Source organism: Bombina bombina, chromosome 6 (assembly GCF_027579735.1).
Source record: "Bombina bombina isolate aBomBom1 chromosome 6, aBomBom1.pri, whole genome shotgun sequence".
NCBI classification, from domain to species: domain Eukaryota; kingdom Metazoa; phylum Chordata; class Amphibia; order Anura; family Bombinatoridae; genus Bombina; species Bombina bombina.
The window spans coordinates 109,543,721-109,557,612 of NC_069504.1; the positions used below are offsets into that span (position 1 = coordinate 109,543,721).

The window sequence follows — 13,892 nt, forward strand, 5'->3', positions numbered from 1 at the left end:
CCTTCCTAGAGATATTCCGTGATGATTAGCCACACAATGCCACATTGCAGTAAGAGTCAAGGCATTTACATATAGGATGTAGTCAAAATAACTGATATTCCTCAAGCGTTATCTGTTTAACTGAGAGATATAGGACTATTCAACCAGGTTTTTTTTTTTTTTTAATTCCATAATATACCTGAAATTTTAGTATGTATGTCACAAAGTGTTAAGGTCAATGTAGTTTAAATTTTAAAGCATTATTTCTCAAACTTAGAGTCTAAATTCATGGGTCTCGTGAACCACCATGATGTAGATCTCCTATTTGGATTGTTTATCTGTGAAAAGTTCCTATTCACGCAATGCCGGTAGTATGACAGCAGCACGTTTCTCAGAGCTAACCATCGCCTCTTGAGGTTGTAACAAAATACTTAAAGTAAAATTGTACACTAGATTTTTCTTTGCTGATTTTCAGACTACTAACCAAGCCCCAAAGTTTTATAAGTATACTGATGTCTATAGACTCCTGGTTGTGTAATGAGTCTTTTCATATGCAGGGGGAGGGGGAGTGTCTGCCTGTGTCCCTGCCTAAACTACATAAACCATACTAAATTGAGAGCTTCTAAGTAAGTAAGTTTGTTTTTTTGTAATGGTTTTATACTGGAATTTTAGTTCAGTATCTGTGCATATTCTTCTTTATAGAGTCTATTACATACAGGTATGTGAAAATTGGTGTATACTGTCCCTTTCACATCCTAATAGAAAAACACATGCCTACAAAAATAGAGGTGATTGTAAGATGCCATACACCGAAAGCAGCACAGTGTCACTTTGTTTTTGATGCACTCACTGCTAACAGTGAAGGTTCCCTTTCCAGGAAGCTCCATTCCTTTTCTATAGGAGAAATCTCGACACTTATTTTCTGTATCTGACCCATCAGATTGAAACTATACCATTAGCTTTTGTATATGTAGTTTTTTTTAAACTCTATAGTGCAAAATGTTTGTATATATTTTGTATTTGTAACCTTTCTAAAATAAGCAAAAATGTTTTTCTAAAGAAAGAAGCATCTTATTAGAATATATAAAAAAAAATTCTGCATGCCAACAATAGACCTTGCCAGACTGCAAAAGATTCCAGGTTTTGACAAATAGTGTCATATCTTATAGCGAGAAACTGGAGTATGAGAATTTCTAGACCTTGAAGAATATCATTACTTAAAGGGATATGAAACACATTTTTGTTTCATGATTCAGAGCGTGTGATTTTAAACAACTTTCTAATTTTCTTTTCGTTCTCTTGGTATTTAGTTTTTTGTTTGTTTTTAAACGGGGATGTAAGCTTAGGAGCCATCCTGCTTCTGCAGCACTATATGGTAGCAGTGTTGCAAGAGCACTAGATGACAGCACTATTTCCTGCTGTGTAGTGCTTCATATGCTTACCTAGGCAGCTCTTCAACAAAGAATCACAGGAACTAACCAAATTTGATAATTGAAGTAGATTGGAATTTTTTTTTTAATTGTATGCTCTGTCTGAATCTCAAAAGAATTTTTGGGTTTCATATCCCTTTTTAAAGAGATATGAAACCTATTTTTTTTTTATTCATGATTTTGGATAGAGCATGTGACTTTCCAATGTTCTTCTATTATCTAATTTGTTTTATTCTCTTGGTATCCTTTATTGAAATTGCTACCTAGGTAGCCTCAAGAGCTGCTGATTGGCGGCTGCTCATATATACCTCATGTTATTGGCTCACACAATGCATTCCGCTAGCTTACAGTAGTGCATTGCTGCTTCAACAAAAAATACCAAGAGAATGAAGCAAATAAGATAGGAGTAAATTGAAAAGTTATTTTCTGAGTCATGAACGAAAAGTTTTTTGTTTCATGTCCCTTTAAAGGGACATTAAACCCATTTTTTTTCATAATTCAGATAGAGAATACAATTTTAAACAACTTTCTAATTTACTTCTATTATCTAATTTGCTTCATTCTCTTAATATTCTTTCCTGAAAAGCATATATAGATAGGCTCAGTAGCTTCTGATTGGTGGCTGCACATAGATGCCTCATGTGATTGGCTCACCAATGTGCATTGCTATTTCTTTAACAAAGGATATCTAAAGATTGCAGCAAATTAGATAATAGAAGTAAATTGGAATGTTAAAAATTGTATTCTCTATCTGAATCATGAAAGAAAAATTTGGGGTTTAATGGCCCTTTAAGTATTTTAACACTCAATAGAAATGTGGGGAACATATCTTGACACTTTTAACCATAAACTACAATTGAGGATTGTGGAGAGAAAATTGTTACCAATTTATTCTTCTGTTCGGGTTTTGCATGTTGGTAATTTGTGTCTTTATTGATCAATTCCAACTTCCATGATCGGATCAATATGGCCGCCTATTCTATGTTTCTGTTGTGATGTGGAGGCACGATTGTATAAATAGCAGTCTGGTGTCCTGTTTTTGTTGTTGTTGGTTGTCAGATAAACTGCCTCTTGTTCATGCTCCATATGTTGCTGAACTATGCTAAAGGTAAGTAACTTCTGTTTGTTTACTACCAATTTCCTGTTAATTATAAACAGCCAGTTCTTCCCTTTTTGTATAGCATTCTGTGAACTTTATTAATTGCTAAGTAGACCATTCAGTATATGCAAATTTTTAAGAGCAATTGCAACAGAAGTTAATACTTAAAGGGACAGTATATACCAATATTCATATAACTGCATGTGATGGGCACTACTGTAAAGAAGAATATGCACAGATGGTGATCTAAAAATCCAGTATAAAAACTTTTAAAAACCTACTTAGAAGCTCCAAGTTTAGCTCTGTTGATGAAGTTAGATTGGGACACCCAGTGAAAGGGGCTGGGCAAAAGAAACAGCAGACACTCCCCCTTCCCTGCATATGAAAAGACAGATAATACAAACATGAGCCATCAAGAGTCTGTAAACCAGCATATACATCTGACAATTTGGGGCTTGGTTAGGAGTCTGAAAATCTGCGCAATGTTATATAAAAAAAAATATATACATTGTTACAAAAACTCTCCTAGATGGGCTATATAAATGGATCATCTTCTACTAAACATCTATGTAAATAATTTTTTTTACTTTTTTTTTTGAGAATCCAAATGAAATTCTTTTTATAATGTGTTGCATTTGGCGTATTAATTTAAACTGAAAGAGGTTTCGAAACCAGAGAATTGGAGTGGATAACTGAGGACATACACTAGCCGAGAAGCTGGGCTAGTTAAAGGGACATGGAAACCTTGTAATTACAAGAGTTTTTGTAACTGTTCAGTAAATTAAAACACAAAGTAAAGTATGAAAACTTTTGGAATACATTAACACTTTGCAGTTTTTCAGTAGCTACCCCCAGCACCACTTTGACTTATTTTGGGGAGATATTCAAAACTTGTTTTTGGATTAGGTACAATAAAATTTTGCTTTGTTTTGCAGCACCATTTTAAAAGCCTCTTATTTCCTCCGCTAATAGAACAAATACAGTATAAATAAACTTCTAAAGTGATCAAACAATGGCTGGCTTGTGAAGTGTGGAGTATGAATTGTAAATTATTTAGGGAATTGAAGTCAAATTTATATTTCTAAATTGCCATTTAGATAAGAATAAATAAAAAGTTGGGATGGATTGCCGTTTTAGGACTGGGTGAGTATTCTAGTAATCGCCATATCTTCCAAGACTGCTGGAATTAACCTCCATTACTAGGTGTAAAAAGTGTAGCAATAACTTGGAAGAGTATTAATTTAAGACTTACAAACTTCAGTTATTAAAATGGCAGCCTTCTTTTGGAAAAAACAATTGCTGCTGAGAAATTATTCCACTGCCATTTTTTTTTCACTTTGTTAAAGGGACATATTGTTTACACTTTCAGTGTGCATGAATGTCTTCATACCTTCCTTCAAACCGTGTGCTAGCTTAGATAGCAAATAGTGGCATTTACCATGTCATCAATGGCTGACTTTGTATTGCACATGTAGATCTAGAAGAAAACGGATTAATGTAAAAAATAATGGAGTTTTTAAAAAAAAAAAAAAAAAAAAAATATATATATATATATATATATATTATATTATTATATATTATATTATTAATTATATTATATTAATTATATTATTTTTATTTATTTTTTTAAGTATTTTTAACCTTTTTATATTTTATTTTCCGTGTTAGGTTATTGATGATACCAGAGAGAAGAGAAAGTCAATTCACCTGGCTGTTAAGGGTTTGTTTCCGGGACTGGAAACCAAGACAGAAATGCGAGAAGGGAAGAATTTTATTATTGCTTACCATGTAGCTGGCAAAAAAGCCTTAGCAAGTAAGTGATATGAACATATTTATAAAACAATGCCATGAGAGCCACTATTAGTTGTAACTTGCTATTGTTTACTTAAAACAGACATGCACTTTACCTTGGTTCATGTAGCTGCAGTCAGCTCCAATCTCTTCTGACTCAAGCAGTTAATGCTTTTATGATTCTGGAAATGTAAAAAGTTAATGGCAATAATTATACATGATCCAATATGTAGATACCAGCAGTATCACCAGAGCAGTGCAAACGCAGACAGGAGCTCACTGCTAGCTCTTAGGTACTTCCAACAAACATAGTGTCCACAGCACTTGCTTAAAAATCCATCTTTCTTTTTAATTTCACGATGAGTGCACAGATCATCTTAATTACTATTGGGAATTTCACTCCTCCCCAGCAGGAGGCGTCAAAGAGCACCACAGCAAAGTTGTTAAAGGGACACTCAATCAAAATTAAACTTTCATTATTCAGATAGAGCATGCCATTTTAAACCACTTTCCAATTTACTTCCATTAACAAAATGTGCAAAGTCTTTTTATATTTAAACTTTTTGAGTCACCAGATCCTACTGAGCATGTGCAAGAATAAGTGTGTATGCATTTGTGAATGGCTGATGGCTGTCACATGGTACAAGGGGAGTGGAAAAAGACATAACTTTTAAAATGGTCAGAAAAAAAATCTACTCATTTGAAGTTCAGAGTGCTATTGCATTGTCTTGTTATCTTGCATTTGTTGATTATGCAAATCTACTGTGTTGATTGGTCCTTTAAATATCACCTCCCTTCCCTCCCAACCTAGTCATTCTCTTTGCCTACATTAGAGCAAGGAAGTGGTAAAGTAGGTGTTGGTAAAAGATTCTTCAATCAAGAGTTTATTATTTTTTAAGTAGTGCAAGATTATACTGCTTTGCTCTGGGTGTAGCCTTAGTCCATATCAGTCTCTTCAATAGAGCATTGGTGGCTTTAGAGCAATGGGAACTTGTGGGACATAATTCTCACTGCGCCTCCCATATAGTTAGTACTGCCCTAATCCTGATAGCCTAAATTAGATTAATCTGGCTTTCTTTTCTCCACAGGGCTATGTGAGGGAGAGGACCTCTCAAACCTGAGCAGCCTTGCTGTCTGGCAGATTTAAAAGGTAAGTGCCAACTTTTTATTCTGGGTCTGGGAAAAAGAGAAGGATCCAGAGGAAGTGGAGCTCTTTATTTACAAGGGCCATAGAACCTCCTATATACCAAAGGAGGGGATTTATAGACTCGGTTTAAGCAGGCGCTGGGGCTAAGGAGAGAGTCTCATGATTACGTGATTTTTCACTGCTCACGGGGGTTTATATCTCTGGGACTGAGGAGATGCGCTCATTAGAGGTGGTGTGTTACTGTTCTCAGGGCTAAGGAGCGGTCTAGAAACTGTAGACTCAGTTTACTTCCAGGCTTTATAGTTTTTTTTGTTGGTTTTTTTTTTTTTTTTGGGCGGAGCTATGTGTGGTGCCAATTTGGGTTGCACACCACTTCCCTTTACGCTTCCTAACACTTCCTGTTATCTAAGGATTAGAGAGTTTGAATTTTTCAATAGAGCCCTCAGTATTTAAACATGCGTTACAGCGGAGTTCCGGTCCTTTTTTTCTGAGGGAATGTATCTGGTATTAGAAAGCTAAATGGGAACCTCAGCAAAGTTAGCTGAGGGTTAGAAAGATCCTACAGCATTTGTTTACCATTTTAGTCTATTTTCTGCACAAAAAATAAAAAGTTACGTTTTAACATTTTAAAGAGACAGTACGGTTTTTTTCTGTGTTAATTTTTATTAAAAAAATTGTTTTTTTTGTTTTTTTTTTATTATCATACATTGTGAGTCAGTTTAGATCAAGTCTCAAGTTTTATGGCCATCTAATACATATATAAAAAATTCTTTTAATAACATCAGTATTAAAATATTGTAAAAAATGGTTCAGATGGCTGTCAGACAAATTTTATGAATATTAATTATTTTATAAAATATCCTATAAAATGTTTGATAAGTTTTATAATTATTTATGAATATCACTTATTTTAGAATATTATGAACTGATTGTAGCAGCACTTATAATGTATCTTTTTTTTTTTTTTTTTTTTAAGTAAGCAAGACATTAAGCTAAAATGATATTCCTCTTTAAGCTGAGAATAAATATAAAGAGACTAATCCACCTTAAATGAGCTGGGACATATACAGAAAAAACACAGATACATAGTATTCTTGTGATTCCACCTTAAATACATCAATCAAGAAACCACCAATGAGGGTTTTCGGACACCTTTATAAGGATACACCTGACCAGTCACACCTATCTTGAAAAAGCTCCCTGGCAAGCGAAACGCGTTGATCTGAGTGGCTGTGTTATTTGACATAATACTACTTGAATAAGGACATTTTACATCTAAGGATTTCTCAACTTTACTCATTAACCCAGGTTATTTACATAATAACATTCTTCAACATCCTCCTTTTTCCTGCGTGCAATCAGCACTAAGTGCAGGGAAGTACCTCTGTTTGAAAACCAAAGAGTGATTATCTCCAAAACAACCTGTGATTCCAATATCAAGAAAGCCGATTATCACGGTAACAGCAGTTGAAGTTTGCCGATGACGTCAGACGCCGAGACACACGCGGCGTACTGACTCAGTTTGGGAACTTGGAGCTGAACAGAGGATATCGGTGCCACACGAGTGGTGAAGTAAGTAGAAAGAATCTTAAAGAATTAAGATTCATAAAGTTTAATGACTATATTGTGCTACAAGAAATCTATACATTGCCTAAACCTTGAACTTGGTCAGTAAAAACCTATTTGTGAAGCAACGACAATTTAAAAAGGTTTTTTGATGGTATAAGAGACTTTGTTAATTAAGGAGGTTTTAGCTACCTTGTACGACTTAGAGACTAACTGCGTTGTCAATCCCAAAAATTCCAATAAACTAATCAAGTATTTGACGTACCCCCCATGGTGGAAGTGTTTCCTGTACCAGTAAGGGCTACAAAGATTATTACTAGGAATGAGAGAAACCCAGTATCCCTTTTTCTCCATACCGTATTTTTAATGGGATGTTTCCTATAGCGGACTCTATTAAGGAGTCTTGGCAGAAAGGGCAATGTCCACGCTAACCGGAGACTACTATGCCCTTAGAGGATAGTTGTTCCTTTTAAGACCCTATGGATAAGAAGTTAGAGGGGTTGCTCAATAGAATGTATGTACATCTGGGTTACAACGATAACCTGCGGTACTAACATCACTAGTTTGACAGTATACTAGTTTCATGCATTGACAATTCTATTCAGACAAATACTCCCCTTGAAGAAATACAGGATAGGTTAAAGGCCTTTCAGTTAGCCAACTCCTTTATTACAGATGCTTCCTTTCAGTTTAAAAGGGAGCTATGATTTTAGGCTTGCCATATTGGGCCGCAGAGCATTATGATTAAAATCTTGGTCTGTGAATGTCTAATTGAAGTCTAATCCTTCGACAACTCCTTACAAGGGTAAGACCTTGTTGGGACCTGATTTGACGGAGATAATTACTGACATTACGGGAGTTAAGGCGTACCTCCCTCAGGATAGAGAAATAAATAAAAGGGACGTCAGATTAATTTTAGTTCCTTTCGAAAATTCTAGGAAAATCTTTCCTCTCCCTCTTCCAGGCGTGTGCTGTCCAGGCCTTCCTGGAGACCCATTCAGTCTTGACTAGGGGAAAGCAATCCAAGAAGCCTGCTGTTGAATCAGAGACAGCACGAAGGGCATGCCTCAGATCCGGGCTTGTAGGGGGCTGGCTTCCTTCGTTTGGGCTTAGGTTCAAAATGTTCTGGATCCCTGAGCGGTGGACATTGTGTCCCAGGGGAAACCATCTAAAATTTTGGACCTTTCCTTCCAGGGGTAGGTTTTCTGTTTTCAAGATTATCTGCAGACCAGACAGAGGAGAGATTCTTACATTGTGTGCGGGACTTCTCTGACTTGGAAGTGGTTGTTCCTGTTCCAATACATGAACGAGGTCTGCATTTCTATTCAAATCTGTTTGTGGTTCCCAAGGAGGGAACCTTCAGACCAACTTTAGATCTCAAAGTCCAAACAAGTTTCTCAGTGCTGTCTTTCAAGATGGAAACTACTTGTTTCATTCTTCCTTTGGTATAAGAGGGTATATTTATGACCAAGGTGGATTTAAGGGACGTTTGCTTGCATGTTCTCATCCACAGGGAGCATCACAAGTTTCTAAGACAAACACTTCCAATTTATCTGGACGACATTCTGGTTCAAGCGCCTTTTTTTTTTTTTTTTTTTTTTTTTTTTTTTCTTTTCCCCAACAAGCAGGATCACACACGGAAATGTTATCCTTGCTGCGGTTTCACAGATGGAAAGTGAAATTGTAAGAGTTTTTTAATTCCATCTACAAGGATAGTTTCCTTGGGAACCATAATAGACATCTTATCAATGACCGGTGATGTCATCTTCCTGAGATCGTCCCCCTTGGCGTACAGTTGCGGTAGCGTGAAGATGACTGTTCTTTGGAAGAATCCTTATCAATGAGAGTTATTTTGACAGAAGTCAGGAAATCAAAGATTTCGATTTCTTCCCTAGCACTTCAGTACTCTCCTTGGCCATCAGTGGCTCAGTGTGTGGAGGTAATTGGGCTGATGGTTGCAGCAAGGAACATCATCCCGTTCGCTCGTTTGGAATAGAACGGAGATTATGCGGATCTGTCTCATCGATTACAGCTGGAGCAGGAGACAGGGATTATCTACCTTGGTGTTTTGTCTCGGGATCACCTCCTCCAGGGAACCTGCTTTCGCAGACCCTCTTGGGTGATTGTGACTACAGACGCCAGATTTCTGGGATGGGGAGCAGGAGCTCCATAAAGACTCGGGGAACATGGAAGTTCCAGTAGGTCGGCGGTCACATTCCAGGAGTGGATTTCCAGCCGGATTTAGACTTCATGGCATATCGGCAGAATGATAGTCTTTCAAAGTACGGGTGGAGGTCAAGGGACCGTCAGACTTTTCCGAAGGACGCTCTGGCGGTACCTCAGAGTTTCAGTCTTGCATACCTTTTTCCTACTTTCTGCTCTTCTTCCTCGAGTCATGCTCAAGTCAAGCAGGATAGGGCGTTGGTGATCCTTAATGCACCGGTGTGGCTCCGCAGGATTGGTATGCAGACCGGATGGTCTTGCATCTCTTCCATCTTGGAGACTTTCGTTGAGGAAAGGTCTTCTCCTTCAAAGTCCTTCCTTCATCCAAATCTAGTTTCTCCGACGCTGACTGCTTGGAGATTGAACGCTTATTTTTTCCAAGCGTGGATTTTCAGAGTCGGTCATTGAGATTATCATTTAGGATAATAGACCTATCACTAGAAGGATTTACTATAAGATATGGCGTAAATATCTGTATTCAAAGTCTACTCTTGGAGTAGAGTTAGGATTCTTAGAATTCTGTCCTTCTCCAAGAAGGCCTTGGTCAGGATCAGGCCTTTGTTCAAGCCAGTTACTCCTCCATTGAGTCTTAATTTGGCAAGGTTCTTCAAGGGGCTCCGTTTGAGCCTATGCATTCCTAAGATATTAAGTTGTTATCTTGGAAAGTTTTATTTCTTGTTGCTATTTCTTCTGCTCGTAGAGTGTCAGAGCTCTCGGCATTGCAGTATGAGTCCCCTTACCTTATTTTTCTTTCAGATAAGGTAGTTTTACGTTCTAAATTAGGATTTCTTCCTAAAGTTGTTTCTGATCGGAACATTAATCAGGAGATTGTTGTTCCTTCCTTGTGTCCTAATCCTACCTCTCAGAAGGAACGGCTTCTGCACAATTTGGATTTTGCCTGTGCCTTAAAGTTTTACCTGCAGGCGACTAAGGATTTTCGTCAGTCTTCTGCTTTGTTTGGGGGTTTTCTCAGGAAAACGTAAGGGACAGAAAGCTACGGCTACTTCTTTCTTTTTGGCTGAAGAGTATCATATGTTTTGCATATGAGACTGCTGGACAGCAGCCTCCAGAGAGAGTTACGGCTCATTCCACGAGGGCTGTTGCTTCCTCATGGGCATTCGAGAATGAAGCTTCTGTGGAACAGATTTGCAAGGCTGCAACTTGGTTCTCTCTTCACACTTTTTCAAAATTCTACAAACTTGACACTTTTTTGCCTTGGCTGAGGCCGTTTTTGGGAGAAAGGTTCTTCAAGCAGTGGTGCCTTCCGTTTTAGGTTCCCTTTCTTGCCCCTCCCCTATCATCTGTGTACTCTAGCTTGGGTATTGATTCCCAATAGTAATTAAGATGATCTGTGGACTCGTGTCATTAAAAAGAACAGAAAATTTATGCTTACCTGATAAATGTATTGCTTATTTGACACAATGAGTCCACGGCCCGCCCTGTTTTTGTAAGACAGGTTGCTGGTTATTCTAAACTTTAGAAACCTCTGCACCTTGTTACTTCCTTTCTCTCCTTTACTTCGGGCGAATAACTCTGTTGGGAAGGAAGGGAGGTGATATTTAACAGCTTTGCTGTGGTGCTGCTGGGGAGGAGTGATATTCCCAATAGTAATTAAGATGATCCGTGGACTCATTGTGTCAAAAAAGAAAACATAATTTATGTAAGAACTTACCTGACAAATTCATTTTTCATTTTGGCAAGAGTCCATGAGCTAGTGACATATGGGATATACAATCCTACCAGGAGGGGCAAAGTTTCCCAAACCTCAAAATGCCTATAAATACACCCCTCACCACACCCACAATTCAGTTTAACGAATAGCCAAGCAGTGGGGTGATAAAGAAAGGAGTAGAAAGCATCAACAAAGGAAATTTGGAAATTGTGCTTTATACAAAAAATCATAACCACCATTAAAGGGTGGGCCTCATGGACTCTTGCCAATATGAAAGAAATGAATTTATCAGGTAAGTTCTTACATAAATTATGTTTTCTTTCATGTAATTGGCAAGAGTCCGTGAGCTAGTGACATATGGGATATCAATACCCAAGATGTGGAGTCTTCCACTCAAGAGTCACTAGAGAGGGAGGGAATAAAAATAAAAACAGCCATATTCCGCTGAAAAAATTAATCCACAACCCAAAAAAATACGTTTATTTTCATTTTTGAAAGAAAAAAACTTAAATCAAAAAGCAGAAGAATCAAAATGAAACAGCTGCCTGAAGAACTTTTCTACCAAAAACTGCTTCCAAAGAAGCAAATACATCAAAACGGTAGAATTTAGTAAATGTATGCAAAGAGGACCAAGTCGCTGCTTTGCAAATCTGATCAACTGAAGATTCATTCTTAAAAGCCCACGAAGTGGAGACTGATCTAGTAGAATGAGCTGTAATTCTCTGAGGAGGGGCCTGACCCGACTCCAAATAAGCTTGTTGAATCAAAAGTTTCAACCAAGAAGCCAAGGAACTAGCAGAAGCCTTCTGGCCTTTCCTAGGACCAGAAAATAAAACAAATAGACTAGAAGTCTTCCTGAAATCTTTAGTAGCTTCCACATAATATTTCAAAGCTCTTACCACATCCAAAGAATGTAAGCATCTCTCCAAAGAATTCTTAGGATTAGGACATAAGGAAGGGACAACAATTTCTCTACTAATGTTGTTAGAATTCACAACCTTAGGTAAAAATTGGAAAGAAGTCTGCAAAACGGCCTTATCCTGATGAAAAATCAGAAAAGGAGACTCACAAGAAAGAGCAGATAGCTCAGAAACTCTTCTAGCAGAAGAGATAGCCAAAAGGAACAACACTTTCCAAGAAAGTAGTTTAATGTCCAAAGAATGCATAGGCTCAAATGGAGGAGCCTGTAACGCCTTCAGAACCAAATTAAGACTCCAAGGAGGAGAAATTGATTTAATGACAGGCTTAATACGAACTAAAGCCTGTACAAAACAGTGTATATCAGGAAGGATAGCAATCTTTCTGTGAAATAAAACAGAAAGGGCGGAGATTTGTCCTTTCAAGGAACTTGCAGACAAACCCTTATCCAAACCATCCTGAAGGAACTGTAAAATTCTAGGAATTCTAAAAGAATGCCAGGAGAATTTATGAGAAGAACACCATGAAATGTAAGTCTTCCAAACTCTATAATAAATCTTCCTAGAGACAGATTTACGAGCTTGTAACATAGTATTAATCACTGAGTCAGAGAAACCTCTATGACTCAGAACTAAGCGTTCAATTTCCACACCTTCAAATTTAATGATTTGAGATCCTGATGGAAAAATGGACCTGGAGATAGTAGGTCCAGCCGTAACGGAAGTGGCCAAGGCGGGCAACTGGACATCCGCACCAGATCCGTTTACCAAAACCTGTGTGGCCATGCTGGAGCCACCAGCAACACAAAAGACTGTTCCATGATGATTTTGGAGATCACTCTTGGAAGGAGAACTAGAGGCGGGAAGATATAAGCAGGTTGATAACACCAAGGAAGTGTCAGCGCATCCACTGCTTCCGCCTGAACATACCTGGACAGGTATCTGGTGAAGTTTCTTGTTTTCGATGAGAGGCCATGTGATCTATCTCTGGAAGCCCCCACATCTGAACAATCTGAAAAAACACATCTGGATGGAGAGACCACTCCCCTGGATGTAAAGTCTGGCGGCTGAGATAATCCGCCTCCCAATTGTCTACGCCTGGGATATGCACCGCAGAGATTAGACAGGAGCTGGATTCCGCCCAGGCAAGTATCCGAGATACTTCTTTCATAGCTTGGGGACTGTGAGTCCCACCCTGATTGACATAAGCCACAGTTGTGATATTGTCTGTCTGAAAACAAATGAACGGTTCTCTCTTTAGCAGAGGCCAGAATTGAAGAGCCCTGAGAATTGCACTGAGTTCTAAAATATTTATTGGTAATCTCGCCTCTTGAGATTTCCAAACCCCTTGTGCTGTCAGAGAACCCCAAACAGGGGCGAACAAAAGAAGCCCCTTGAACCAAACGACGGTGATCTATCCACCATGTCAGAGAGTGTCGTACATTGGGATTCAAGGATATTAATTATGATATCTTTGTATAATCCCTACACCATTGATTCAGCATACAAAGCTGTAGAGGTCTCATGTGAAAACGAGCAAAGGGGATTGCGTCCGATGCTGCAGTCATGAGACCTAAAACTTCCATGCACATAGCCACTGAAGGGAATGACTGAGACTGAAGGAGCCGGCATGCTGCGACCAATTTTAAACGTCTCTTGTCTGTTAGATTCAGTGTCCATGACTCTGTCTCTATCTGGAAGCCTAAAAAGTTGACCATTGTCTGAGGAATCAAGAAACTTTTTGGTAAATTGATCCTCCAACCATGTTTCCGAAGAAACACTAGTTGATTCGTGTGAGATTCTGCAGTATGTAAAGACTGAGCTAGTACCACGATATCGTCCAAATAAGGAAACACCGCAATACCCTGTTCTCTGATTACAGATAGTAGGGCACCCAGAACCTTTGAAAAGATTCTTGGAGCTGTTGCTAGGCCAAATGGAAGAGCAACAAATTGGTAATGCTTGTCTAGAAAAGAGAATCTCAGAAACTGATAGTGTTCTGGATGAATCGGAATATGAAGGTATGCATCCTGCAAGTCTATTGTGGACATATAATGTCCTTGCTGAA

The 13,892-nt window shown here is 38.2% G+C and overlaps 1 protein-coding gene across 1 annotated transcript in view; it reads left to right on the top strand.

Annotated features, from left to right (window-relative positions):
• Positions 1–13,892, top strand: part of PUS7 (pseudouridine synthase 7) — a 279,628-nt gene that overhangs the window by 19,189 nt on the left and 246,547 nt on the right. Inside the window, exon 5 of the mRNA XM_053716557.1 lies at positions 4,177–4,321. Within this exon, the coding sequence (XP_053572532.1) occupies positions 4,177–4,321 (145 nt within the window). The remainder of the gene's footprint in view (positions 1–4,176; positions 4,322–13,892) is intronic.